Below are 27,844 nucleotides of genomic sequence, written 5' to 3'. Positions count from 1 at the left end.
CAGGGAGGGGACATCCACAGCCTCTCTGGGCAACCTGTGCCAGTGTCTCCTCACCCTCACTCATCTTCCTCATCTCCAGTCTCAATCTGCCCTCTCCCAGATCAAAGCCATTGTCCCACGTCCTGGCACTCCCAGCCCTTGTCCAAAGTCCCTCCCCAGCTCTTCTGGAGCCCCTTCAGGTACTGGAAGCTGCTCTGAGGTGTCCCTGGAACCATCTCCAGACTGAGCAGCCCCAACTCTCCCAGCCTGTCCCCATAGTGGAGGTTCTCCAGCCCTCTGAGCATCATTTTTGGTGCCATGAGGAGGGATGGAGCCTGCTGTGATGGAGCCCAGGGTCCTCTAACCCTTTTGTAGCCTCCCTTCTCTTCTGCATTCCTCCAGCAGCACTCTGTGCCAGCCAGGCCATGGGGACACTTCAATGCCCACTACCCTTTTTTGGTGGCAGTGATGGCACAAGAACAGACCAAGAGGTTCCCCCAAACCTCAGGGACTCCATGCTGGGAATTGCTTTTCTTTGGCACCCCAGGCCCTCCTGCCTGCTGCCACCCCACTGCAAGGGGGTGAGGTGCCTGGACCCCATGGGCACACCCCATGAGGCTCCTCATGGATGGGGAGGGGTTGCAGGGTGCCCCCCCGTGTGAGGAAGGGTGTGGGGGGTAGGCTGTGCACCCCGAGCCCCTTCCTAAGGTGCCCATGTGCCTGGGTCCCGCAGAGCGCTCCCCACACCGACCCATCCTGCAGGCAGGGCTCCCTGCCAACAAGACTGTGGCCCTGGGCAGCAATGTGGAGTTTGTCTGCAAGGTCTACAGCGACCCCCAGCCCCACATCCAGTGGCTGAAGCACATCGAGGTGAACGGCAGCAAGATCGGCCCTGACAACCTGCCCTACGTGCAGATCCTGAAGGTAAAGCCTCACAGCAGCCTGCCCCAGCCCCTGCCCCCCAGGAGGCTTGCCCTGCCCGTGGGGCAGCAGTGGGGCAGTGGCAGCCATGTGGGACAGTGGCCACAAGGAGCTACCTGTGGTTGGGGACCACCAGCTGACCACCAGCCAAGCAGCCTTGAGGCAGCCTGAACCCCAGAGCTGTCACCAGCTCCGTGCCAGGGTGCCTGGAGGAGCACAGGGTGAGAGGAGGGCAGGGGGGTGCCGGTGCAGTCCCTTTGCACCCCCACAGGCAGACACCCTCGGGCTGGTGTGGCCAGCATGGGGGGAGCACAACGCTGGAGGTAGGGAGCTGAGCCCCTGAGCTGCCCTGGCCACCCCCTGGGTGTCTGTGGGACCCCTCACAGTGAGCAGACCAGCTGGGATGCCAAGCCCTGGGGTGCCCAGCCGTGTCCCCAAGGGGGCACAGCCGTATCCCCAGGGTGTACAGCTGTCCCCAGCCACATCCCTGGGGTGTACATCCATGTCCCTAGGTTGCACAGTTGTCCCCAGCCACATCCCTGGGGTGTACAGCCATGTCCCCAGGGTGCAGAGCCATGTCCCCATGGTGCACAGCCATGTCCCTGGGGTGCCCAGCCATGTCCCCAAGGGTGCCCACCCGTGTCCCTAGGCTGCACAGCCATCCCCAGCCACGTCCCCAGGGTGCAGAGCCATCCCCATGGTGCACAGCCATGTCCCTGGGGTGTACATCCATGTCCCCAAGGGTGCCCACCCGTGTCCCTAGGCTGCACAGCCATCCCCAGCCACGTCCCCAGGGTGCAGAGCCACCCCCATGGTGCACAGCCATGTCCCCAGGGTGCACAGCCATGTCCCCATGGTGCACAGCCATCCCCATAGTGCCCAGCCATGTCCCCAAGGGTGCCCACCCGTGTCCCTAGGCTGCACAGCCATCCCCAGCCACGTCCCCAGGGTGCAGAGCCATCCCCAGCCACGGAGCCTGGGGCAGAAGATCTCACCCTGCCCGTCCAGCCCTCGCCTCCCGTGCCCCCCAGCCCCGGCGGCGGGGCGGGCGCAGCGCCGGGGCGGTGCCGGGGGCGGTGCCGGGGGCGGCGCCGGGGGCGCGGCGGGGGGCAGGGGTGTGACTCGGTGTCGTTGGTCTGTTCCAGCACTCGGGGATTAATAGCTCAGATGCGGAGGTGCTGACCCTGTATAATGTGACAGAGGCGGAGAGCGGGGAGTATGTGTGTAAGGTTTCCAATTATATTGGTGAAGCCAACCAGTCTGCGTGGCTCACGGTCACCAGACCCCTGGCACAAGGTAACGGCAGCCATGCCCCCTGGGGCTGCTGGAAAGCACAACTCTGGGCTCTCTGGTTTCTGCTGTTGTCTCTGGTGTGACAAACCATGGAAAAATACCCGGCAGGGCTGGCCAGGGCTTGTGCTCCCTGTGTCTGTGTCCTGCCCTCTGTCCTCTCTGCTTCCCACCCCCCCCTGCAGGCACTGGGGCTGCCGCTGAAGCCAGGTCAGAGAGTCAGAGGGTGATAGGGGTTGGAAGGGAGCTCTGGAGATCATCCAGTCTAAGCCCCCTGCCAGAGCAGGGGCACTCAGGGCAGGTCACACAGGAATGCATCCAGGTCTTGAAAGCCTCCAGAGCAGGAGGCTCCACAACCTCTCTGGGCAGCCTGCTCCAGGCTCCAGCAGCCTCACACCAAAGAAGTTTCTCCTTCTGTCGAGGTGGAACCTCCTGGGCTCCAGCTGGTAGCTGTTCCTTGACCTATCACTGAGCAGGACCTAAAGCAGCCTGGCACCTTGACACTCACCCCTCAGAGAGCTGCAGACCTCACCCAGCTCCTCTCTGAGCCTTCCCTTAAAACTAAACGGCCCCAGGGCCTCTCAGTCTCTCTTCACAGCAGAGATGTTCAAGTCCCCCAATCATCCTTGGGGCCTCTGCTGGACTCTCTCCAGCAGATCCCTGTCCCCCTTGACCTGGGGAGCCCAAAACTGGCTATAGGTCATAGATTCAGAGAACAGCTTTGGTTGGAAAGGATCTCTTCGGGTCACTGAGCCCAGCTGGTGCTCCCCGAGGTGCTGCCATCGGTGCTGCCCTGGTGGGCCCAGCACCACCGCACCCAGGTCCCTGCCTGCATCCCCCACGTGTGCTGCCCTCCTGTCTCCGTCCTTGTGCCCCTCCCCACGTGGTGCACAGCCAGCAGCCAGCCCTGCCCGAGGTCTATTTCTCCATGGGGCCCATCGCCAGCATGCTCAGATGGGAGCACCCTGCCTGTGGTGAAGGGTTTGTAACCAGCATCTCCGTAGGTGGATGAGTGGTCATCCGGAGGGTCTCTCTAGCAGGTCTCTGCCGTGGTCTCTGTCTGCTCCTTGGGGGTCTGGCAAATGAGACTGGGCTCTCCCTCTTCTCTGGCCTCCTCCCCAGGTGATCTCATGTGGTTTGCTTCTCCCTGTCTCTCTCTTGTTTTGTTTTGGTTTCTGTTCCGCCTCCACCTCTGCCCCCCCAGACCGCTGGCGTTAACACCACGGACAAGGAGATGGAAGTGCTGCACTTAAGGAATGTCTCCTTTGAGGATGCTGGGGAGTATACTTGTTTGGCTGGTAATTCTATTGGGATCTCCCATCACTCTGCATGGTTGACAGTTCTGGAAGGTATTTACTCCTCTTCCTCTCCCTTTCCTCCCTTTTTTCCAATGTATGCATTGCAGTCCGGGAGAGAGCTGCCCCCTGACCCCCCCAGCTCTGCTCACTGGGACAGCTGCAGCAGGGTGGGAAATGCATCCCCCCTGCCCTCTTACTCCACTCTGCACCCTCAATTGGGGTCCCCCAGCTTTGGTCACTGGGGCAGCTGCAGGGCTCCTCTGCAGCTGGAGCAGGGTGGGAAATGCATCCCCCTGCCCTCTACCCCTCCCTACACTCCCAAATTGGGGTCTGTCCCCCACCCAGAACTGGGACACAGACAGCTGTGAGTCCCCTCCACAGCTGGAGCAGGATGGGATATATCTCCCCCTACCTTGCACCCCCAATGGGGGTCTGCCCCTTGCTCTCTCCCTGGCCCAGGCAATGCATACCCAGGGGAACTTAACCAAGGGGCTGTTGGAGCAGGATGGTGCTGTGCCACGGGGCACAGCCAGCAGGGTGGCAGCAGGGCCTGTGGGTGCTGGCAGTGCTGCCCAAGCGCCCACCCTGCTGCTGGGGGTGCCGGCCTTGCCCTGTGGCACAGGAGCCATGCTGGGGCTGTGTGTTGCTTCTGCTGTGCTGCTGGTGCCCATGGATGCTGCTCCTCGGGCATCCATGTGCCAGGGGCTGATAACTGCAGCTGGGGAAGTTTTTGGGCCCCTGGGTGCTGCCTGGGCTCCAGCCAAAAACTCTTCCTCTTATCAGCCACTGCTTGCTCAGCTGGGTGTGCTCGGAGGTGGGACACAAATCTTCAGCTCCCTCTTACAGCTCTCTCTCTGAGGCTCTGATCTTTGGGGAGGGGTCGGGTTGGGGGTGCTGCCAGGGGGGTCCCATGGCAGCTCCCACCCTGCCAGGCTCACCACACTTTGCAGCCACACTGAACCCTGCTGCATGGCTGCAGCTGCTCCGGGCTGCTCATGGCACTGACACCAACTCTGCCACCCAAGCAGGGTCTGCTTCATGGCATGGGGGGGCAGGACCCTCCTCCCCACCAGCCTGGGGGGCCCATGGCAGATGGCTGCCCCTGGAGCTGCTCCTGGATGCTCTGCCCTGAGTGGCCCTTTGGTAATGCCTGAGCTGCCACAGCCCCAGGCACTGCTGGAGCACCCCACCCCCCATTGCACCCCACCCCCCATTGCACCCCAACCCCCTTTGCACCCCACCCCCCGTTGCACACACACCCCCCCCCACCTTCTCCATCCCACTACCTGTTTCCATCCCACCACCTTCTCCACCCCACCACCCCCCGGGGAGCCCCCAGCCCCCCGGGGCCTGGCAGTGTGGGCAGAGCATAGCTGCTGGGAAGGGGACCTGTCCCCAGGGGTGCCCACAATGCCCCATCCCTGCAGGAGAGACTCCAGAGCAGCTCCAACCAGAGATGCCCACTGCCTTGGCACAGCCACCCCACCCCAGCAGTGCCCCCCATGCCCCCCCATGTACCTTCAGCTGCCTCAGAAGCCCTGCACAGCCCTGGGGGCGAGGTGCCCATGGGTGCACCCAAGCTGGGTGGATGGGCAGCCCCCATGGCCCCGCCCCACGCTGCACCAGCGCTGCACAGCGAGTCCCCAGCCAGCACCAGGAGGAGCTGTGAGGGCTTCCCCCAGCACCATCCTGCTCCTCAGCCCCAGGGCAGGCTCTCAGGCGCTAATGCCCTGTTCACGTTGACCCAGCTATTGAGGACACCCCTGCCATGATGACTTCCCCTCTCTACCTGGAGATCATCATCTACTGCACCGGGGCCTTCCTCATCTGCTGCATGGTGGTGACAGTCATCATCTACAAGATGAAGAGCACCACCAAGAAGTCAGACTTCAACAGCCAGCTGGCCGTGCACAAGCTGGCCAAGAGCATCCCCCTGCGCAGACAGGTAACAGAAAGTAGAGAGGGGGTTTGTTTGCACCTACTGCCCCCTGCCACCCCTGCCCTGCCCCCTGGGGGGGAGCTTCTAGGGGAGGATGGGTGGGGGGAGACCTGGCATCAGCTCACCCTGCTGCTTGTGCCACCCCCTCCAGCCTTGTGCCCATCCTTGGCTGTGCCCCAGGCCAGCAGCACAGCGAGAAAGGAGATTCCCAGGCTGTGGATTCTCACGGAGCCACAGAATCCTGTGGGCTGGAAGAGACCTTTCAGGTCCCAACCCTTAACCCAGCACTGCCAGGGCACCACCATAACCCTGGCCCTCAGCACCACATCTCCATGGCTTTGAAACCCCTCCAGGGATGGAGACTCCAGCACTGCCCTGGGCAGCCTGGACCTGCTCCAGCCCCTCAGTGTCCTTCCTGGAGTGAGGGGCTCAAAACTGACCCCAGTGTTTGCCTTGTGGCCTCACCACTGCCCAGTACAGGGGCATGATCCCTGCCCTGCTCCTGCTGGCCACAGCACTGCTGATCCAAGCCAGGATCCTGGTGGCTTTCATGGCCACCTGGGCACTGCTGGCTCACCCTGACCCGCTGCTGGCCAACCCCCCCAGGTCCTTTTCCCCCAGGCACTTTCCAGCCACTCTGCCCCAGGCCTGAAGTCTTCCTGGGGTTGTTGTGACCCAAGTGCAGGACCCAGCACATGGCCTTGTTGGCCTCAGCCCATTGCCCTCTGCCCATGGATCCAGGCTGGCCACATCCTTCTGCAGAGCCTCCAACCGCCCAGCAGATCAACACAGCCACTCCCTCGGTGCCCCCGGGGGAGCCTCATCCAGACCACTGACACAGATGCTGAGCAGATCCAGCCGCAGCAGGGGCTGGGGGGGGGCGGGAGGGGAGGGCATGAGGGCTCCTGGCTGCCTCTCCCTGCCGGCGGGGTGAGCCCCTGCGTGGAGGTAACCCACGGCCCCCCGCAGGTGTCCGCTGACTCCAGCTCCTCCATGAACTCCGGCGTGCTGCTGGTGCGGCCCTCGCGCCTCTCCTCCAGCGGCACCCCCATGCTGGCAGGGGTCTCCGAGTACGAGCTGCCCGAGGACCCCCGCTGGGAGCTGCCCCGCGACAGGTGAGGACCTGCCGCAGCCTCGCGGGGGCCGGAAGGGACCTCTGGAGGGCATCGAGCCTGACCCCCCCCCGCCAGAGCAGGAGCAGAGGACCCGGCACAGGTCACCCAGGAGCACATCCAGGCAGGGCTGGGAAGCCTCCAGAGAACCTCCCTGGGCAGCCTGCTCCGGGGCTCTGGGACCCTCACGGTGCAGAGGCTGGAAAGTAGCCCTGAAGAGAGAGACTTGGGGGTGCTGGTGGACAAAAAGCTCACCAGGAGCTCTCAGTGTGCACTTGCAGCCCACAAAGCCAATCAGATCCTGGGCTGCATCAGGAGAAGTGTGGCCAGCAGGGCAAGGGAGGTGATTCTCCCCCTCTGCTCAGCCCTGGTGAGACCCCACCTGGAGTACTGCCTCCAGTTCTGGAGCCCCTATTACAAGAGGGATCTGGAGGTGCTGGAAGGTGTCCAGAGAAGGGCCACAAGGATGATCAGAGGGCTGGAGCTCCTCTCCTATGAGGACAGACTGAAGGAGTTGGGGCTGTTCAGTCTGCAGAAGAGAAGGCTCCGAGGTGACCTAATTGTCGCCTTCCAGTATCTGAAAGGGGCCTACAGGAAGGCTGGGGAAGAACTTCTCAGGATCTCAGGCAGTGACAGGACTAGGGGGAATGGAATGAAGCTGGAGGTGGGGAGATTCAGGCTGGATGTGAGGAGGAAGTTCTTCACCATGAGAGTGGTGAAACCCTGGAATGTGTTGTCCAGGGAGGTGGTTGAGGCCCTGTCCCTGGAGGTGTTTAAGCCCAGGCTGGATGAGGCTCTGGGCAGTCTGATCTAGTGTGGGGTGTCCCTGCCCATGGCAGGGGGGTTGGAACTAGATGATCCTTGTGGTCCCTTCCAACCCTGAATGAAACTATGAAACTATGAAACTAAGAAGCTCCTCCTCATTCTGAGGTGGAACCTCCTGGGCTGGGGTTGATATCCACAGAATCAGAACTGTCAGGGCTGGAAGGGACCTCAAGGCTCAGCCAGCTCCACCCCCCCTGCCATGGGCAGGGACACCTCACACCACAGCAGGTTGCTCCCAGCCACATCCAGCCTGGCTGCAAACACCTCCAGGGATGAGGCTTCTACCACCTCCCTGGGCAGCCTGTGCCAGTCTCTCACCACCCTCATGGGGAACAATTTCTTCCTAACATCCAATCTGAATCTCCCCACTTCTAGTTTTGCTCCATCCCCCCCAGTTCTATCACTCCCTGACACCCAAAAAGTCCCCCCCCCAGCTTTCCTGTGGCCCCTTCAGCCTCCATTCCCTCTGGTCCTGTCACAGTCCTGTCCCTGCTGCCCTGGGGACAATCTGGCAGAGCAGCCTGGCTGGGGCTGGTGGCACCACCAATTCCATTTGCCAGTGCTGGTGACCCAGCTGCTTCCCCCCACCCGTGGCCCCATATCCCATCAGGGTCTTTCCTCCCCCCTAGGCTGATCCTGGGCAAGCCCCTGGGAGAAGGCTGCTTCGGGCAGGTGGTGCTGGCAGAGGCCATTGGCCTCGACAAGGACAAACCAAACCGAGTGACCAAGGTGGCAGTGAAGATGCTCAAGGGTAAGTGTGAGCCAGAAGGGGGCAGGGGGGGTGGTCCTGGCACAATGCTGGGGGTGTACAACGTGGGGGGGCACCCAGCCTGCCCACCCCCAGCTGCTGGCTGCTCCCCCCTGTAGCTGATGCCACGGAGAAGGATTTGTCCGACCTCATCTCCGAGATGGAGATGATGAAGATGATTGGCAAGCACAAGAACATCATCAACCTGCTGGGGGCCTGCACGCAGGATGGTGAGGGAGGACACATCCCCCCTGTACCCTCTGACCACTGCCCCTGTGCCCACGGGGCTGGCACCCCCTCTGACCACTGCCCCTGTGCCCTGTGCCCACAGGGCTGGCACCCCCTCTGACACTGCCCCTGTGCCCTGTGCCCACGGGGCTGGCACCCCCTCTGACCACTGCCCCTGTGCCAGGGCAGGGCTGACCCCACAGCCACGGGGCTGGGACCCCTGCTCCGTGGTGCAGCTGCTGATCCCCCCCTGCCTGCAGGCCCTCTCTATGTGATCGTGGAGTACGCCAGCAAGGGCAACCTGCGGGAGTACCTGCAGGCACGGCGGCCCCCGGGCATGGAGTACTGCTACAACCCCACCAGGGTCCCCGAGGAGCAGCTCTCCTTCAAGGACCTGGTCTCCTGCGCCTACCAGGTGGCGAGAGGCATGGAGTACTTGGCCTCCAAGAAGGTGAGGAGCTCCTGGGGGCCTGCGGTGGGGAGCCTGGCAGCTGGGCTCAGGGGCAGGGGGCAATGCAGCCTTCCCCCCCTGCCTGTTTCACCACGGGGAGGCATCCCAGGGGCTCTGGGGACCGCCTGACAGCCCCAGGCGTGCGCAGTGCATCCACAGGGACCTGGCAGCCAGGAACGTGCTGGTGACCGAGGACAACGTGATGAAGATCGCCGACTTCGGGCTGGCCAGGGACATCCACCACATCGACTACTACAAGAAGACCACAAACGTGAGTGCTGGGCAGGGGGCTGGGCTGGGGGGGCAAGGGCGGCACCAGGGGTGTCCCAACCTGCCCTGCCAACGCCTCCCGACCCGCCCTGCCAACGCCTCTTAACCTGCCCTGCCTCCCGACCCGCCCTGCCAATGCCTCCCGACCCGCCCTGCCTCCCGACCCACCCTGCTAACACCTCTTAACCCGCCCTGCCTCCCGACCCTCCCTGCCAACGCCTCCTGACCCACCCTGCCTCCCAACCCACCCTGCCAACACCTCCTGACCCGCCCTGCCTCCCAACCCACCCTGCCAACGCCTCCCTGCCAGCGCCTCCCGACCTGCCCTGCCTCCCAACCCTCCCTGCCAACGCCTCCCTGCCAACGCCTCCCTGCCAACGCCTCCTGACCCGCCCTGCCTCCCAACCCACCCTGCCAACGCCTCCCTGCCAACACCTCCCAACCCTCCCTGCCAACGCCTCCCGACCCGCCCTGCCTCCCAACCCACCCTGCCAACGCCTCCTGAGAGCAGGTTGCAGCGGAGCTGGGGGTTGGTCTCTCCTCCCTAGGATCAGTTGATAGGAGAGGCAATGGTCTGGAATTGTGGCAGGGGAGGCTTAGGTTGGAGAGGAGGAAAATTTCTGTGCCACAGGAGTGGTCAGGGACTGGCAGAGGCTGCCCAGGGAGGTGGTGGAGTCCCCATCCCTGGAGGGGTTCAGGAACCCTGTGGCCATGGCACCTGGGGCCATGGTGGGGTTGGGTTGCTGGTGGGGGTCAAGGATCTGCAAGGGCTTCTCCATGGTTCTGTGAGCTTGCAGAGCTGTGCCCCTGCCCTGCCCCACATGCTCCTTGGTGCCTTGGAGCCAATGTGGGGCTCTCTCGTGTGCCAGGGCCGCCTACCGGTGAAGTGGATGGCCCCCGAGGCTCTCTTTGACCGCATCTACACCCACCAGAGCGACGTGTAAGTAGCGCCCAGCGGGCACTGCCCTGGCACGAAGGCTGGGCCGGGCTGGGGGGGATGAGGAGCCAAAACTGGCTCCTTGGTCCTTGGGGGAACCCTTCCTCCTCTGCAGGGTGCTCCTGGCTACCTGGCTGCCTGCACCTCAGCATGGTGAGGTTCATTCCAGGGAGGGTGAGGAGACAGTGGCACAGGCTGCCCCCTCCCTGGAGGTGTTCAAGGCCAGGCTGGATGAGGTCTTGAGCAGCCTGGGCTGGGGGGAGGTGTCCCTGCCCGTGGCAGGGGGTTGGCACTGGATGGTCTTGAAGGTCCCTTCCAACCCAACCCATGCTGTGACTCTGTGGTGCTGAGGTCCCTCTCTCCTGGTCCGTCCTGCACACAGCAGCAGCTGCAGAGGAGGCCACCAGCTGCCACCTGTCCTAACTCAGTGCACCCAGCCCATGCCAGAGGAGGTGTTCTGAGCCCAAAGCTCTGAGCTGGGGGGGGCAGCTCCCCAGAGCTGGGTGGCCCAGCCTCAGCCCTGTGTTTGCCCCGGGCAGGTGGTCCTTTGGTGTGCTGCTGTGGGAGATCTTCACCCTGGGGGGGTCACCCTACCCTGGGGTGCCTGTTGAGGAGCTCTTCAAGCTGCTGAAGGAAGGTCACAGGATGGACAAACCCAGCAACTGCACCAATGAGCTGTGAGTGTGGGGAGAAGGAAGGGGGTGCTGGCACCCCAATGGCAGCCCCTGCCCAGCCAGGGACAACAAAGGACACCAAAGCTGGGGAGGGGTCTGGGGAGGAGCAGCTGAGGGAGCTGGGGGTGTTCAGCCTGGAGAAGAGGAGGCTGAGGGGAGACCTTCTTGCTCTCTGCAGCTCCCTGAGAGGAGGTTGGGGTGAGGTGGGGGCTGGGCTCTGCTCCCTAGGATCAGGTGGTAGAGGAACTGGCCTGAGATTGTGCCAGGGGATGAGGAAAAATGTCTTTGCTGCCAGAGTGGTCAGGGACTGGCACAGGCTGCCCAGGGAGGTGGTGGAGTCCATCCCCAGGTGCTGTTTGCCTCCCATGGGCATGGGGTCCCCAGCCTCAGCTGCTGTCTCTCTGTGCTGAGCCCTGGCCTCCCTGTGTCCCCCCAGGTACATGATGATGAGGGACTGCTGGCACGCTGTGCCCTCCCAGAGACCTACCTTCAAGCAGCTGGTGGAAGACCTGGACAGGATCGTGGCCATGACCTCCAACCAGGTAGGAGAGCTGGCACCCACCAGCCCCAGCCTGCCCCCTCTCTGCCTGGGCCGGGCGCTGCCCGGGGGGCTGCCTGGCCCCTCCCTCAGCCTGCCCTCGGGCTCTGTGCCCCCCAGGAGTACCTGGACCTCTCCATGCCTCTGGATCAGTATTCCCCTGGCTTCCCGGACACTCGCAGCTCCACCTGCTCCTCGGGGGAGGACTCTGTCTTCTCCCACGACCCCCTGCCCGACGAGCCCTGCCTGCCCAGGCTGCCTCCCCAGCACACCAATGGAGGACTGAAGCGACACTGAGGCTGGCACTGCCAGCAGGGACCGCGCCTGTGCCCACGCCTGTGCCCGCGCCTGTGCCCGCGCCTGTGGCTGCACCCACGCCTGCCGGCCCGGCGGCGCTGAGCTGTGGCAGGAGGGCTTCAGAGACACAGCCCTGGCATCTCACCCACCCACCCACCACCCACCTCCCGTGCCAGCTTCTCCTGCCACCGCAGCTGGCAGCTCCCTGCAGCCCGAAGGTTCTCTTCCGCTGGCCCTTTGCTCTTCCCTTTGGGATTGGTTCCTTTCTCTGCCTTTCCGAACCTCTTTCCCACGAAGCCTCTGCTCCAATATCTCCTCCTGGTGAAGCTGAAATCCTCTCCTGCAGGCATCCCCCTGCCAGGGAGCCACCCTGCCACCCACCCCAGGGGCTGCCCCTCGTCGGCGGGGCACAGAGAGCTGGGAGCATCCCCATTGGCGTGAGGGACTCGACCGAGCTGCCTGGGGCTCGACCGAGCTGCCAGCGGCCCCTGGAGCCTGGGGCTCGACCGAGCTGCCAGCGGCCCCTGGAGCCTGGGGCTCGACCGAGCTGCCTGCAGCCCCTGGAGCCTGGGGTTCAACCGAGCTGCCTGCAGCCCCTGGAGCCTGGGCTGGACCGAGCTGCCTGCAGCCCCTGGAGCCTGGGCTCGACCGAGCTGCCAGCGGCCCCTGGAGCCTGGGGCTCAACCGAGCTGCCTGCAGCCCCTGGAACCTGGGCTGGACCGAGCTGCCTGCAGCCCCTGGAGCCTGGGGCTCGACCGACCTGCCAGCGGCCCCTGGAGCCTGGGGCTCGACCGAGCTGCCAGCGGCCCCTGGAGCCTGGGGCTCGACCGAGCTGCCTGCAGCCCCTGGAACCTGGGCTGGACCGAGCAGCCTGCAGCCCCTGGAGCCTGGGCTGGACCGAGCTGCCTGCAGCCCCTGGAGCCGCGCTGGTGCCGAGCAGGCGGCACCAGGAGCCCGGCAGAGCCCTCCCTGGCACCGGGGGGCCTGGCAGCTGGCAGCCCCCGGGCGGCTCAGCGCTGGGGCAGCCCAAGCAGAGCAGTGCCAAGCTGCTGTGTACATACCTACAAATAATGTATAAATATGAAGAGCTATTTACAGGGCTGCTTTGGATTTTATTTTGGGGTTTTTTTTCGGTTGCAGTTTGGGGCTGGGGCGGGGGAGGGGAGGGGAAGGTTGTTCCCAGAGCTATTGCCAGGGTGGTAGGAAGGTCCTAGTGGCTGGTAGGGAATCAGTTGCTGTGAGGAGGAAGGGGAAAAAGGATGCAAGAAAAACGAAACAAAAGGATAAAAACCACCACCAACACCAACAACAACAAAAAGGAGGAAACCTTTCATCTATTTTGCTATTTTTGCTGGGTTTATCTTTTTAAGTTATGTTCTAAACCTCTGGCAGTTTTAGGTCCCTGAGTAAGAGTTGCTGCTGCTGCTGCTGCTGCTGCTTCAGTTTTGTATGGGCTTGTACTCAAGATGAATTCAAGGCCTTCTGGGGAAGGGGTTGGCATCACGTGCCTGGCCCTTCCCTGGCCCCCCACATTCCCCTCCCCACCCCCTGGGCATTGCCCATGGCATCGCCTCGGCATGTGCCAGGGTGTGGATGTGCTCTGGGGCTTGGGCAGTGGTGGGGGTGGTGCCCTGGGGAGGGGCTGGGCTCTGTTTGGGAAGGAGTTAGGGGGGGTCCCACACCAGCCCTCCGCCAGACAGCAGGGTGGTGCCACATAGTGCCAACCTATCCAGCCCAGATGGGTGCCCAGTTCCTCACCCACTGTGCCCTGGGTGATGCCCACCAGTGCCTTACCGGCCCTCGTCCAGGGCACTGCCCTCATCCAGGGCACTGTCCTCATGCAGGGCACTGTCCTCATCCAGGGCACTGCCTTCATGCAGTGTATTGCCTTCATACAGGGCACTGCCCTCATCCAGGGCACTGCCCTTGTGCAGGGCACTGTCCTCATGAAGGGCACTGCCCTCATCCAGGGTATTGCCTTCATCCAGGGCTCTGTCCTCATCCAGGGCACTACCCTTGTCCAGGGCACTGTCGTCCTGCAGGGCACTGTCCTCATCCAGGGAATTGCCTTCATGCAGGGCACTGTCCTCCTGCAGGGCACTGCCCTCATCCAGGGTATTGCCTTCATGCAGGGCACTGTCCTCCTGCAGGGCACTGCCCTCATCCAGGGTATTGCCTTCATGCAGGGCACTGTCCTCCTGCAGGGCACTGCCCTCATCCAGGGTATTGCCTTCATGCAGGGCACTGTCCTCATGCAGGGCACTGTCCTCATGCAGGGCACTGCCCTCATCTAGGGCACTGCCTTCAGGCAGGGCACTGCCCTCGTCCGGGGCACTGTGCCACCCAGCTCTGCCTGGCCGTGCCCTCTGGTCTCTGTCCTGGAGGTGGCTGTGGTGCCCAGCTGCCCAAGCTTGGCTCCACAGAGCTGGTGCCTATTGCTGTGCCAGGGAGGACAGGGCCTTTCCCTGGGTGCTCCCTGGCTGGCAGCGGCCTGGGGGCTGCAGAGCCAGGATGCTGTTACTTGAAAAGTTTATTTTGCCTTTGTATGGAGAAATATTATTTGTTGTAAACTCTTCTGTACTGAATCTGGAATTCTTGTAATTATTAAAGACTTTAACCCAGCCATGGCCCAGCCCCGGGGGGAGGGCAGGGGAGGGGGGGGAGGGGCTGCTCGGGGCTGCTGGGGGCTGGGGAAGGGGCTCTAAGGGCTCTGGGCTCCAACAGGAACAACCTCTCCCCACTCCCCAGCTGCAGACTGCTCCCCTCCTGCTTCACCCTGCAGGCAGGAGGAGTGCAGCACCCCCAGGGCTCTGCCATGCCCAGGGTGCTTTGGTGCCCCTGGGGAGGCTGAGGGCACCCAGCTGTGTATGCCCAGCCCTGGCAGCAACTGGAGCTGCTCTGCTCACATTCAATTGCCCTGCTGGTACACCCCCCCAAAGGTTGGGGAGCAGCAGCACCTGAGGGTGCAGGCAGGAGCTCCAGCCCTCCCCCCCCCCCCATTGCCTTGCCAAGGCAGTGCCAGGGGGAAGCTGATTTATGGAGCACCCCCCCAGCCCTGCACCCCCCTGCTGCTGGCTGCCTGAGCTGTGAGTTTAATCCAGGCCTGTGAATTCACCATAAATCACTTGATTAAAAGCTCTACTTAATTTAGGAGGGAGGGGAGGGAGAGGAGGGAGGGGCGGGCAGGGAGCAGCTGATCGATTTAATTTACACAGGGAAGCAGCAACCAGCAGATGCTTTTAGAAGGGCCACTGAGGGCCTGATGCTGCAGCTGCTTCTCCTTAACCATTTCAGTGCTCAGGAAAGGAGCTGCCAGCCCCTTGCCCCCCTCCCAAGGTGAGTTACCACCTGGGACCCCTGTCCAGACCCACGAGCAGCCTGGGGGCCTGTGGGGTGCAGGATGCCTCAGTGGAGGGTCAGGGATGGGCACAGGCTGCCCAGGGAGGTGCTGGAGTCCCCATCCCTGGAGGTGCTCAAGGAGCCTGTGGCCATGGCACTTGGGGCCGTGGTTTGGTGGCTGTGGTGGGGTTGGGTTGATGTTGGATTGGATGCTCTCAAAGGGCTTTCCCAGCCCAAACAATTCCATGATTCTACCCAGCCAGAGCCCTGGAGATCTGCAGGGATGGAGCTGCCTGGATGCTGACCCTGGAGCAGGTTTGGTCCCTCTCTACTCTTCCCAGTACAGCTCCAGGAGATGGGGATGCCCCAAAGCTGGTGCTGGCATCCTTCCCTCTCAGCCAGCACAGGGGTGGCCCCTGAGCAGAGCAGGACCTGCAAGCATCCACCTCAAGTGCAGGCAGCAAGCCCAGGACAAGGCTTCAGGAGCTCATCACAGGACACCCTGGCAAGCCCTGCTCAGGGCTGTGCTGGACCAAAGCCCTCTCCACCACTCAGCACTGCTGGGTGCCTGCTTAGGAGGTGCCAGCAGCCCCTCCTGGCACTGTGCCCTCCTGCAGCTGAACTCAGGAGGTGAGTGGGATGGGGTCCCCTGGAAAATGACCCCAGAACAGCAGAGGATCTGGTGAGATGCCCCTGAGTGGGTGGCTGGGGGGTGCTGGGCATTGGTGGCACTCAGCCCATGTCTGGCTCTCAGCATCCTTTGTCTCTTCCTCTCCTCTCCTCTCCCTCCTCTTTCTCTCCTTTTAAAGCCCTCTGGCTGTGCAGGACCAGGACAATCTCTTGGCCAGGGCCCAGGACCTGGCTGCTCTGTTGAGGGCTGAGCTGGGCTCTGTCCTGCTGCCAGCCATGGCAGGGAACCTTCTCTGCAATTCCACCTTGCTGTGGGGTCCCACGGCCAGATCCTGCCGCTCAGCTCAGCAGACATGTGGGGAACGACCCCCCCTAAACACCCCCCCACCCCCCAGTCACAGCTCCTCCACCCTGTGTCCCACCCAGCCCCAGGGGCAGCATCACTGCAGGGCAGCAGGACCCCAGGGGTCTGGCTCCAGCTCCCCTCCCTGCCCTGGCCACCCACAGCTGAGCAGAGATGGAGCCAGATGTGTGCAGCTGTGGCAGAGGCAAGCCGGGGGGCACACAGCTCCCCCCAGAGCTTCCCTGCTTTTGGGGGCTGTGTAGTCAGCAGAGGGCTGCCTGCAGCTCCTGGTAACCATTAGCTGCAAAGGTGTGGCCAGCAGGAGCAGGGCAGTGGTGGTGCCCCCGGGCTGGGCACTGCTGAGGCCACACCTTGAACCCCGGATCAGTTTTGTGCCTCTCACTCCAAGGAGGACAGCAGGAGGCTGCCTGGAGGCAGTGAGGTGCTGCCCCTGCGTCATAAATTGGTTTGGGATGGACAGGACCTTAAAGCTCATCCAGTTCCAAGCCCCTGCCAGGGGCAGGGACACCTCCCACCAGCCCAGCCTGGCCTTGAACACCTCCGGGGGGGACATCCGCAGCCTCCTCGCTCTCAGCTCCCTGCAGCCGGTGTCAGCCCTGAGCCCTGCTTTGCTGCGGGGCTGCAGCAGAGGCAGAGGCTGCCGGGAAGGCAGAGCTGCAGCGCAGGAGCCATAAATCTCAGCCTTTGTTGTGCCTGGGCCTCACGAAACCGGCGGCTGTGCTCCCTCGGAATATTCATCTGCTCCGAAAGTGCTGAGCTCTGCAGCTTCCCCCAGCAGCGCTCCGGGGCCGAGGCTGCCGCAAGGGCAGGGCTGCCCCTGCCGCGGGAGGGCTTCCCGAGCAGCCTCCGGCAGAGCCCCCCCAGCCAGAGGGCAGGGTCTGCCCCCACGCCGGCTTGGCATCGCTGCCAGCAGGGTGGCACACGTGGGTGCCATGAGACCCGAGCCAGGGATGCCTGCAGGGGGGGGATAAGGGAGGTGGAGGAGCCGAGGGGAGGGCTGGAAGGAGTTTGGCACTGCTGGGGCTGGAAAAGCTCTCCCCGCGCCAAAGCACACACGGCCCTGGAGCTCTGCAGTGCTTCATCGGCCCCGGGCTGCAGAGCAGAACCCCCCTGATTTATGGGGCTCTGCCGGGCTGGTTTCCTCCCCTCACCCCGGGGGGTCACAGAGCAAAACCGCTGACACCTCCCTCCTTGTGCCTGGGGGGTAAGGGGGTCCCAGAGGTGTGCCTGCGGGGTAAGGGGGTGCCTCGGGGGTAAGGGGGTTCTAGGGAGGTACCTACGAGGTAAGGAGGCTCCAGGGAAGTGCCTGGGGGGTTAAGGGGGTCCCAGAGGTGTGCCTGGGGGGTAAGAGGGTTGCAGGGAGGTGCCTGAGGTTTAAAGAGGTCCCCAGAAGGTGCCTAGGGTGAGCATCGGGCAGCGCCAAGGCTTGGGAACGTGCTGAGGGGGTGCAGAGGACCTGTGGGGTTTTGTGTCTGGTTTTTAAGGGGGGGTTGCAGTTTTCTGCCTGGTTCTGGAGGGCATCCAGAGGCTGCCAGCCCTGCGAGGCAGCCCAGAAGCAGCTGCAGGGATAGAGCTGGGCGAGCAAAGCGCTGAGAGGCATTTTGGGGGGTTCCAAACAGGCCCATTTGGGGGCGGGGGGCTCCCAAACAAGCCCGTTGGGGGGGGGTCCCAAACTAGCCCATCGGGGGGGCTCCCAAACAAGCCCATTGGGGGGGTCCTAAACAAGCCCATTGGGGGGGGGTCCCACACAAGCCCGTTGGGGGGGGTCACAAACAAGCCCGTTGGGGGCTCCCAAACAAGCCCATTTGGGTTTCCCGCGCAAGCCCATTTGGGGGGTTCCAAACAAGCCCGTTGGGGGGGTCCCACGCAAGCCCATTGGAGGGGTCTCACACAAGCCCGTTGGGGGCTCCCAAACAAGCCCGTTCGGGGTGTCCAACACTTGCCCATTGGGGGCTCCCACACAAGCCCATTGGGGGGTCCCAAACAAGCCCAGTGGGGGCGTCCCGGAGCGGGCGCTGGGCAGTGCTGCCCTCTGGTGGCGCCAAGCGGCAGTGGCCATGGCTTGGCGGCCGTCCGCCGGCCCCACGCCTGGTGGGCAGCGGGTGGGTGGCCGAGCAGACCCCGCAGCGGCTGGAGGAAGCAGCAACCGAGCTGTATTGGACTGGTGAGTAATTACTTCACCTTGGAGTAGTCGAACACCTCCCCTGGGAAGGGAGCTGTGAAGTATTGACTGCTGGCAGGGAACAGGGGGCTGGGGCAGGACCATCGATAGTAATGGGATTGCTGTGTGTGTCTGCTGGCGGGGGACAGGGATTGATGTCCTTGGGTTGCATTAGCATGAGCTAGGCCAGCTATCCACCCACTCACCCACCCCCCCAGCTGTTTATCCATCCACCCATCAGGCAGGTCCTGGCTGCAGTTCCCCTCCACCACCTGCAGGCCAAGCCAGGGAGGTCCCCAGCCCCCCAGCTGTGGCTGTGACCCCCTGGTTCTGGCCTCTGCTTTTCTCCTTCTTGTGAAGGCTCACCCAGCCTGCAGGGCCACGAAGCTCCTGGCTGTGTGGCTTGGCTGGAGCTACCTCAGTCCCCACAGCAACAGCTTCCTGCAGCTCATCTCCCTGCTGCTCTTCTCCATTGCACCTCAAGAAACCTGAGCTCATTCCCCTGCTCCAGAGGCTTTCCTGCTGCCTGTGACCTTCTTGCTGTGACACACTTGGCTCTGCATCCCCAGCTTGTGCTTCAGAACAGGGAAACTTTCCCCACTTACCTCAGCTGAGGAATTCCACCTCACTGCCCACAGACTGCAGCCACAACAGAGACATTGCTCACATTCCTTGGCTGCACTCAAAGACCTCTGTGCTGAGCAGCAGTGAAACCTGCACTGACTGTTTGGCCTTGGCTCTTCAGGGGCTGAGATGCATTTCCAGAGGTGGGCTCTGCAGGTGGCAGGTGCCAGCTCTGTTTGAGTGCAGCAGAGGCCAGGCCCCTCCCAGCCAAGTACCTAAAGGCTTTTCTGCCTCAGCAGCAGAGCAAAGGCCTCCAGCAGCCTCTCAGCCAGGTTCCAGAGAGAGAGAGAGGAGAGACACCTGAGCAAAAGGTTATTTTATTTCCATGTCACTTGTTCCCATTCCCTGCCACGCAGAGATTCAGGGCTGAGAGGAGGCAGGGGCAGGAGGAGGGGACTGAGGACACAGAACCACTTCTGTGCCAGCCTGAGCCCCTGTGTGTGTGAAGGGCTGAGAACATCTGACCTGGAGAGGATTGCCTTTTGTTTTAAGCCAGGTTGCTCTAAAGGCTGCCTGACCCCTAGGAAAGTCAGTTCATTGTGTTTAGCACCAAGTCTACCTTGAAGTTTCCAGTCAGTATAAATAGAGACATGTCAACCCCAGCCTGGGAGTCACTTCTGAACACTGACAGAGTGAAGTATTAACAACTGCTAAGCCCAGCCCTGGAGCACCCTACAGCCTACCCCAGGCAGTCACCAGTGCAGTACAGGAGGAGAGGTCTGAGGGCTCTTGCTGGCAGGTCTGAGCCTGATCAAGCCTCACCAGGTCGTACACTGGACTGAGCCAGCAGGTGTGGGGCCCCAGCTCCTGCTGGGACATCCTCATGGAGCTCACACCACCATGCAGTGGGCTCCCACAGCTGCCAGACTCTGCCTGCCCTGCCAGGGGCTGGCACCTGCTGCAGGTCCCACTGCTGGAAGCCAACACTCAGGCACTGGCAGCTGTCCTCTCCCCTGCTCTGCTCTTCTCCAGCAGGTTCTGAAGTCCTCCTAGGAGCTGAGCTCAGCCCCACCACCGAGCAGAGGGCTGGGCCTCTCTCTCCTGGGCCCTGGTGAGCAGGGGCTGCTCTGCCATTAGTTACTGGTTAAACCACACTGGCCAGGAGCAGGAGCTTGCAGAGCTGCAGCAGCAGGACAAGGAGGCAGCCCTGGGCATGTCCTGCAGAGGACTTCAAACTGCAGAACAGGCTTTACTGGGCTCTCCCTGGGCCTGTCCTGCACCCTGGCCTTGAGGAGAATGACAAGCTGCCACGGGTAAGGTTTAGGAGCACAAAGAGCTGGTCAGGAACAGCACAGACACCAACTACAGCACAAGTTAAAACAGAGGGGGAGGGGATCCAGTACAAAAGAAGATGCTGGTACCACCCAGGCAGCTGTGGCATGGCCTGGCACAGACAGAAGTGCCCCCTGAGGGCTCCTGACACCTTTTGCTGTGACACAGCCTCCTGGAAAACCAATCCTCCCCTCCAAGGAGGTGCAGAGGTGAAGCTCTTCTCTCCTGGCCTTAGGCAGTCCTTGCTGGCTTCAGGCTAAGCTCCATTGGCCTTGCTGCTCTGAGATGCTTCCCTTGGAGTCTAGGAGGGAGAGGCAGTTGCAGGTTTCAGGCAGAAGCAATGCAAATGATTCTGGAAATTCAGAACACACTCCCCAGGGGAAGCTGCTCTGGGGAGGAACAGCTGACTCAGGACAGGGCTCCTGAGGGGAAGGGAGCATTCTCCTGCTGCTGAAGTCAGCCTGGACTCCCAAAGCTGCCTGAAGTGGCCCTCCCAGGTGTGCAGCAGAGCAGCTGAACTGCAATCAAATACTGAGAGAAAGCAAATGAGCCCAAGAAGGGCCCAGCCCCTCTGGCAGGAGCTCTACAGGTCCTAACAAAGCTGCTCTGCCCTGCTGCTCCAGAGCTGATGATGAAGAAAAAGCCCAAGGAAAGGACTTCCTGGTGACTGCCCAGGGCTCTGCTTCCCTCCCCAGCTTGCAGTGCTCACTCCCAGCTGGGACTCTTGCATTTAACAGCCTTCAAGGCAGTCCTCACCCACAGCTCCTCCAGAGCTGCTCCTTGAGCTTCATGTTCCCAACACCTGCCAGCACCAATCCCCCCCAGTCTGCCTTGCAAGCTGGGTGCAGAACCTGCTCCTGTGGAGAGCCTGAGGGCTCTGCACTGCTCACCTCTCGTGGGGGAGGCTTCACTGCCACTTCTGAGGCTGGGGGCTTCTCTGGGAGCTGAGACACAAATTCTTCATTCTTTAAGGAAAAAGCAGCCTGAAGTCAGAGAACTCTCTCAGGAAGCACAGCTCTGCCTAGAGCCTGCCCAGTGCCTCCTCTCTGAGCAGGGCTGCTGCCCCCCACTGCCCCCCTGCAATTCAACAGCTATCTGCAGCCATTGGCAGCAGCTGACACAACATTCTGCTTCCCTTCAGGCTGGGCTAAGCTAAGGAATTCTCCTCAGCCCTGTGCTGGGAAGCACCTGCTGTGCCTTTCCCACTTGAGGGATTTCACCTCCTTTTGTGCTGGAGTTCTCCACAAGTGAAAGAGGCAGCTCCAACTGCTCTCAGCTCCCAGGACAGGGATTGAGTCCTGGGTAGCTGAGCAGCTTGTGGCTCTGCTGGAAGCCAGGATCAATAACCAGCTGCTTGCAGGACAAGCTGTGCCACAGCAGCTGCCTGCTCACGGGCTCCTAGCTCACAGCTCTGAGGCTCTCAGGCAAAACCAGGCTGACAGTGGAGAGCTGCTGTGCAGGTGTCACACCTGGGGTTGGCCTGGCTTTGGAAAGGGCTCTTCCCACCCCCCCCATTTTGCTGCTGCAGACTGAGTTTTCTAACCTTTCTTCCCTGAAGAGTAGGGGCAGGGTCCACCAGGCTCTCCTGACCTTCCAGGACAGATGTCATCACCCCAGCAGCCTCACCTGCCTAGAGAAGAGCAAGCAGCTGAGCACAGCTCTAGCCCCAGCCCACTTGGAGGACCAAGGCTCCTGCCACAGTGCTTCATTTTCCTCCTGTGCTAATGGTTAAACCATTAACCTGAAAGCTCTCTTCAGGCAGCTCACCTTGCTGTGTGGAGCAGGAACAGACTGGGGCTTCACCTCTGTTAAGTACAAGGCCCGGGAGAGCAGGAGCAGAGAAGGAGGAACATTCTCTCTCAGGTGCAGATCCAGCCACTGGTGGCACAAAGCAAGGAGAAGTTATTCCCAGAGGAGCTCCACAAAGGTGATCCAAGGGCTGGAGCAGCTCTGCTGGGAGCACAGGCTGAGGGGGTGTTCAGCCTGGAGAAGAGAAGACTCCAGGGGGACCTTAGAGCTGCCTGCCAACAGCTGAAGGGAGCCTGCAGGAAGGCTGCAGAGAGACTTTTCCTGAGGGTGTCTAGGGACAGGCCAAGGGGGAGGTCAGGCTGGAGATAAGGAAACATTTCTTTGCTGCAAGAGTGGACAGGGTTTGGAAGAGGCTGCCCAGGGAGGGGATGGAGTCCCCATCCCTGGAGGTGTTCAGGAGAGGTGTGGAGATGGCACTTGGGGCCAGGGGTTGGGTTGATGTTGGACTCTGCCCTTAGAGGCCTTTTCCAACCCAAACAGCTCTATAATTCTGAAGGACAAGTATGGGCTCTACTGTAGGCCTTGGCTCCTTTAGAAGCCTATAGCATCATCTTCCCCCTGGTGCTGCTTGGGTTTCTCTTCAGTCTCAGACACTGCAGCCACTCCATGCCTTACAGCTCAGCTCTGCAAGCAAAGGATCCATCCAGACACACCTGCAGCAGCTCTCAGTGGCACTGGGGCTGCTCTGAGCCCACCACACTGTCCTGGGAGGACCCTCTCAAGCAAGCCCTGAGCAGAGGGTACTCACCTGCCCGAGCTGCTCCTTCAGCTGCTCCTCAGAGAGGCCCAGAGACCGCATGCCCCTGGCTCTGCAGGCGCCCTGCAGCTCAGCCACGCTCAGGCCGCCGACCCCCTCCTTGGCAATCATCTGCAAGGGCAAGAACTGTCCTGACCAGACACAGAGGACACCTCCCACTAGAGCAGAGGGTGTGGGCAGTGACCCAGCCCTTACATGAAGCAGGCAGTGACTCAGAGGGCAGAGCTGGGTGCCCTCCCCGGCTGCTTGAGACTTACTTCATCGTCTGCCTTGATGGTTCTGAGGCGCAGCAGGAGCTGGAAGCGGAGCAGATTGTTGGTGCCAATGGGCTGCAGCTCGAGCAGCCTGCAGAGAGCCACCAGCTGGGGCCTCTCCAGGTGCTCCAGGGTCAGCTCATCCTCAAAGAGCTTGGAGAAGCTCACGATCTCCTGGGTGCTGGGCCGGTGGCCGCTGTGACGGATCTGAGACAGCAGAGGCAGCAGAGCCATCAGCCGAGGCTGGAGGCAGCGCCCCTTCCCCTCCAAGGGCAGAGCTCTCCTGGTGCTCACCCTGGCACTCATTCTCCAGTGGAAATAGGATGACAGGGTGGAAAGGGCAAAGTGATGGATCCTGCTCAGACCAGAGGGGAGGGGGATCCCGCTCAGACCAGAGGGGAGGGGAGGGGGATCCCGCTCAGACCAGAGGGGAGGGGAGGGGGATCCTGCTCAACAGTCACAAAAACCTGAAGGAGTGTCAGGAAGCAGGGGCCAGGCTCTTCTCAGTGGTGTCCTGTGACAGGACAAGGGGCAATGGACACAAACTGGAACCCAGGGAGTTCTGCCTCAACATGAGGAGAAAATGACTTGCTGTGAGGGTGCTGGAGCCCTGGAGCAGGCTGCACAGAGAGGTTGTGGAGTCTCCTCTGGAGACTTTCAAGAGCCACCTGGATGCATCCTGTGCAACCTGCCCTGGGTGCCCCTGCTCTGGCAGGGGGGTTGGACTCAACGCTCTCCAGAGGTCCCCTCCAACCCTTGCCTCTGCACAAGTCCCATATGCTCTGCCCAAAGCAGCTTCCACCCCCAGCACAGCTCCTTTCACCTGGTGCACATAAGAGGAGAACTGCTTTCCCTGGCCTGTGTCTGCTTTGTTCCTTTTGGCCATCTCTGCGATGGTCTCCCGCAGGAACTTTGCCAGCTCCAGCTTTGCATTTAACTTCTTTCTCTGTTTTTCTTCCTTCATTTGGGAAACAAAAGGACAATTAGAAATCCCCCTTGAAAATCAGAAGGAAAGATGCTGGGCAAGAGCTAGATAAGACTTCAGTACTGAAAGCAAGTAGGGCTTTGGCTCCTGTAGAGCTTGACAGTGCTGGGCATGTCCCCACTGCCTGCTGAACACAGCACAACCCTCAGCCCCTGCTGTCCTGCACAGGAATCAGCGTGGCAAGCCTGACCCAGCAAGGCAGGCAGGACACAGCAGCTCTCCAGGCAGCTGCACAGACGTTCTCCCAAGCTGCAGCACACAGCCTGCTCCATCAGGAAGGCCACCAACCTTTTTTGACTCCGTCTCAAAGGTGGAGGGCAGCATCTCAGGGAAGAGTTTCAGGAAGACAGGCAGCAGAAATTCCATGAAGGGGACAATGACAAACACCAGGAAGGGAACCAGCCTGAAGAGGTCTGCACTGGTTCTCAGGAGCTGCAGGGAGGAGAGCACAGCAGGAAGAATTGTTCAACCTGAGATCAAAACCAAGTGTCCCAAGGAAGTGTGGCAGCTGAGCTGATAACTTGGACTCACTCCAGCAAGCCTCTCAACACAGCAGCTTAGAATCATGGAACTGCTTGGGTTGGAGAAGCCCTCTAAGGTCATCCAGTCCAACATCAACCCAACACCACCATGGACACTAAACCACAGCCCCAAGGGCCATGGCCACAGCTTGCTGGAACCCCTCCAGGGATGGGGACTCCACCACCTCCCTGGGCAGCCTCCACCAGTCCCTGACCACTCTCGCAGCAAAGAAGTTTTTCCTCCTCTCCAACCTAAGCCTCCCCTGGCACAATCCCAGGCTATTTCCTCTCCTATCACCTGATCCCAAGAAGGAGAGCCCAACCCCCACCCCACTGCAGCCTCCTCTCAGGGAGTTGCAGAGAGCAAAATATGTCCAGCACTTACCCTTCGCCTCTCCCTCCTCGTGAGGACCTGACCATGCAACAGCCTCCACACCATCCTGGCAGCCACCTTTGTGTCAATCCACAGCAAGTGGAACCCATTGTAATAATGCTTCAGCTCATCCACAAGCTTGTGCCTTAATGACTTCTTCCCCACAGGAGCACCTGTGACCTGTTTGGAGGGCGCTGGAGCAGGCTTGGCACCCCGGGGCAGAGCGCTGGGCTGGGGTGGAGGTTCTCCCCGGAGCTCCTGGTGCAAGCTGGTGGAGGTGTGAAACGTTCTGACAGCTTGAGCTGGTGGGTGAGGGGGGCTGGAGCCCAGACGTGAGCAGAGCAGTGCTGGCTGGTGTTCAGAGTCTCTTCCACGGGTTTGGGTTAAATGAAAATCCACCAGCTGGACAAAAGCAACTGCTGGGGAGTACGGAGAGCTGGAGTGTGCCAGGAGGTGGGAGCCTCTGAAACTGGAGAGGGAGTTCAGCAAGTGTCAGTGCACCGTGGCTAAAGCCAGACACACAAATTCACCTTCTTAGAGATAGATTAATCCACAGATTCACAGCTTGGAAGGGTCCCTTCAAAGGGCATCTTGTCCAACCCCCCCTGCACTCAGCAGGGACACCTCCGGCCAGCGCCGAACACCCCCAGTCACTGAACAAACCGCTACGGGAAGAGTGACTAAGCCGGGGAGCCTCCCTGCTCCCGTCACTGTGGCTGTCCCCAGCCTATCCGCCCCCCAGCACAGGGCACAGCAGAACTGCTGCGGCACAGAGCGCCGGTGACAGCCCCCCCCAGCCCCGCCGCCGCCTTACCTCCACCGGGCTGCGGCGAGCAGCGTGCTGAGGGCCATGGTGCCGCGGAGTCACCGGCTCTGCCCAGCCGTGGCCACCGGAGGGACCTTCATCGCCGGGGAGTGGCCAGGGAGTGCGGGCCCGGCCCCGCCGGAGCTCTGGCACATCACCGTCGGGCTGCCGTGGCTGCGAGGGAAACGTGAGCGGGGGCGGCGCGACGGCTCGACCGGGGCTGGCCCCGGCGCCCCGACCTCCCCTCCGCTTCTTCCCAGCCGCCCCAGCCCCGCCGCTCCCCTACCCAGGTCCGCTCCTAGTTCCCCCCAGCCCCGCTCACCAGCGGCCCCGCTCCCCGTGAGGGGCTCGGCCACAGGCCCGGCGGTCCCGGTCCTCCCAGGCCCTCCCATCGCGCCCTGCCCGCGGCGCTCTAGCCCAGCCAGCCGCTCTCTATGGTGCCCTCTGCCTCACAGCCCCCTTCGGCGGCAGCCAATCACAAAGCAAGACTGCAGCCCTGCCAGAGACCACCCAATGGCAGCAGGCTGGGGCGGAGCTTGACCCGGGGTGCCCTCAGGATGGGCCTCTCATTGGCTGCGAGGGCGACGGCGGCGACGTGCGAGAGGGCGGGGCTCGAAGGTTGACGTCACGGGCCGGTGCGTGACGCCATGGCGAGGCGGTGGGGCCGCGCGTGACGTCAGGGAGGGTGAGGAGGGGACGCGGCCGGGGCCGGCCTGGGGAGGTGGGAGCCCCGCGGCTGCTACGGGGGCAGGGCCTGGGGCTGCCCTGGGGCCTGGGGTGAGGCTTCTGCTGGGGCCTGAGGCGGAGCCTGCCATGGGGCCTGAGGTGGGGCTTGAGGTGAGGCCGGTGGCGGGCCTGCAGTGCAGCCTGAGAGCAGGCCTGAGGTGGGGTCCGCGCAGGGTTTCTTCCCCAGCCTCCTCCCTGGCCTGCTGCCAGGGCTTTGGGCCCCCTCCTTTCCCCCACTCTTTATATTACTTCCCATTAGTTTTGCTGCAGGCTGCCCCAGCACTCTCCCCGTGGGGGGGGGGTGTGACGGGGGGCTGTGCTCCTGCCCCTGCAGCCAGGCTGGAGCAGCGCCGCCGGCAGTGCCTCTTCCCCAGCGCCTTTTCCTTGTTGTTTATGTAGCACCTGGAGAGCAGGAGAGAAACCAGGAACCATGTCCGGACGTGGGCTCCAGGCTGGAAGGGACACCCTGGCTCTGCTCTGCCTGCCTGCTGCAGCCCCTGAAGCCTTGGCTCGAGTCCTAGGCAAAGGTAGGAGAGCTCATTCAGCAATTCACTTGCATGCTGACGTTGTTTCAGCCACATCAGATGTTTGCTGGTGCATTTATGGGGTTTCCAAAAGCAGAAAGGTAGTCCAGCAGCCCCCAGTGGCTAAGCACAAGGCTGAGAGTCTCCTTTGATTTTCTCTGTTGTGTGTGTAACAAAATTGTGCTTTGGTTTAAGTGATTGCAGGTTGTAGCTCTATAAAGAGCAGGACACTACCTGAGCAGCTGTGTGTGCGTGCCAGGGTGTATAAGAGGAGAGTTGGCTTGTGTGTGTGTGTGTGTTACCACCTGAGGAGAGCTTTGCATGCAATGAGGTGTCAGGAGGAAGCCTCAAGCCCAGACGTGTTTGAGACAGCTGCTGCAGGTCTGTGGATCTGATGAGACATGCAGGCAGCTGCAGAACTGTTCTTGGAAGGTGACAGGAGACTCAGCCTCTCAAAATGTCTTCTGTGTTGGAGGGGCTGGTGGGGGGAAAAACTATTTGCTGCCCACAATGAAGAAGGTTTGGAACCCTTTGGCAGTTTCACAGAACAGATGAACCATTGCTTACAAGTGGGAAATGAAAGTAGGGAGGATGGGTAGGAGGTGGTACAGGAGACTCAGGAGGCCTGCCAGCTTGGTGCTGCTTTCCTGGGTGGAAAGCACGTTCCCCATGATCTCAGAGCCCTTTACATGCTGGACAAACCCTCCCCCACCCTTAACCCAAAGAACTTTTCACTGTCAAAATCATCTCTGCCTTGTTAATGCAGCCCATGGAATAGTACAACTTCGTTCCTGTGGGCTTTGTTCTGCCAGAGCTGGTTCTGCTGAAGGACCTCCCCGCCCCGGGGGGAAGAGGAGGGGTTTGTTTTGTCGGGTTTCCCCCCGGGGAGAGGCTCTTGCTTTGGAAAGTGACAATAGGAAATTAAACCAGAGGAGCAGGCAAGCACAAAGTCCCTCCTCTAAAGCCCTCTCAGGAAGGTGCCCATGCAGAAATGGGAGATCTGTGTCACTGTGCTGGTGTGCCAGCAGCTTGGAGGTGCTGAGTTTGTCTCCTCAGAGATGTTTCCATGTGGATTTCTGAGAGAGCTCCTAGGGTGATGCAGTCTGTTGGAGGCATTCCTTTAGTTTCTCTGGTGTTCAGAACTGGGAACATATTTAGATCATCTCTTCAGGAGTGCTTCTTGCCTGAAGGAG

The 27,844-nt window shown here is 61.7% G+C and overlaps 3 protein-coding genes across 12 annotated transcripts in view; 2 read left to right on the top strand and 1 right to left on the bottom strand.

Annotated features, from left to right (window-relative positions):
* Positions 1-14,130, top strand: part of FGFR1 (fibroblast growth factor receptor 1) — a 38,108-nt gene extending 23,978 nt beyond the window's left edge. For 2 of the 4 annotated variants that reach the window (XM_068156749.1, XM_068156750.1), the window contains 12 exons: positions 713-903; positions 3,395-3,539; positions 5,237-5,440; positions 6,398-6,542; positions 7,994-8,115; positions 8,232-8,342; positions 8,601-8,791; positions 8,940-9,062; positions 9,931-10,001; positions 10,538-10,675; positions 11,109-11,214; positions 11,331-14,130. In XM_068156749.1, coding sequence (XP_068012850.1) covers positions 713-903; positions 3,395-3,539; positions 5,237-5,440; positions 6,398-6,542; positions 7,994-8,115; positions 8,232-8,342; positions 8,601-8,791; positions 8,940-9,062; positions 9,931-10,001; positions 10,538-10,675; positions 11,109-11,214; positions 11,331-11,507 — 1,724 coding nt within the window. In that variant the 3' untranslated portion in view covers positions 11,508-14,130. Of the gene's footprint in view, positions 1-712; positions 904-3,394; positions 3,540-5,236; positions 5,441-6,396; positions 6,543-7,993; positions 8,116-8,231; positions 8,343-8,600; positions 8,792-8,939; positions 9,063-9,930; positions 10,002-10,537; positions 10,676-11,108; positions 11,215-11,330 lie in introns of all 4 variants that reach the window. The other 2 variants (XM_068156751.1, XM_068156748.1) reach the window with 1 other exon arrangement.
* Positions 14,131-18,926: 4,796 nt separating this feature from the next.
* LETM2 (leucine zipper and EF-hand containing transmembrane protein 2) lies at positions 18,927-25,840 on the bottom strand. Its single transcript, XM_068156744.1, has 11 exons — positions 25,724-25,840; positions 25,411-25,575; positions 24,609-25,065; positions 23,991-24,134; positions 23,541-23,675; positions 22,721-22,924; positions 22,455-22,574; positions 21,665-21,775; positions 21,441-21,527; positions 20,788-20,862; positions 18,927-20,198 (listed from the first exon to the last, which is right to left on the bottom strand). Exons 2-11 carry the CDS (start codon positions 25,446-25,448, stop codon positions 20,154-20,156), a joined length of 1,416 nt encoding a protein of 471 aa, XP_068012845.1. The 5' UTR covers positions 25,449-25,575; positions 25,724-25,840; the 3' UTR covers positions 18,927-20,153.
* Positions 25,841-26,024: 184 nt separating this feature from the next.
* The window catches only part of NSD3 (nuclear receptor binding SET domain protein 3), a 49,804-nt gene continuing 47,984 nt past the window's right edge, over positions 26,025-27,844 (top strand). For 5 of the 7 annotated variants that reach the window (XM_068156737.1, XM_068156734.1, XM_068156730.1 and 2 more), the window contains exons 1-2: positions 26,025-26,086; positions 26,527-26,654. In XM_068156737.1, coding sequence (XP_068012838.1) covers positions 26,558-26,654 — 97 coding nt within the window. In that variant the 5' untranslated portion in view covers positions 26,025-26,086; positions 26,527-26,557. Of the gene's footprint in view, positions 26,087-26,154; positions 26,239-26,526; positions 26,655-27,844 lie in introns of those variants that run through there. The other 2 variants (XM_068156729.1, XM_068156732.1) reach the window with 2 other exon arrangements.

This window comes from Melanerpes formicivorus, unplaced genomic scaffold (assembly GCF_026170545.1).
Source record: "Melanerpes formicivorus ecotype bairdi unplaced genomic scaffold, bMelFor1.0.p_v2 SCAF_34, whole genome shotgun sequence".
Taxonomy (NCBI): domain Eukaryota; kingdom Metazoa; phylum Chordata; class Aves; order Piciformes; family Picidae; genus Melanerpes; species Melanerpes formicivorus.
This window is presented reverse-complemented; position numbering and strand designations above follow the sequence as displayed.

Bases quoted from the DNA above. Each gene is read 5' to 3' on its own strand.
- LETM2 (XM_068156744.1), bottom strand. From the start codon at position 25,448: ATGGCCCTCAGCACGCTGCTCGCCGCAGCCCGGTGGAG. The intron at 23,676-23,990 runs GTTGGTGGCCTT...TCCCAAATGAAG, and splicing joins TTGAGACGGAGTCAAAAAAG to GAAGAAAAACAGAGAAAGAA. The intron at 22,575-22,720 runs GTAAGTCTCAAG...TTGCCCTTGCAG, and splicing joins CCATCAAGGCAGACGATGAA to ATGATTGCCAAGGAGGGGGT.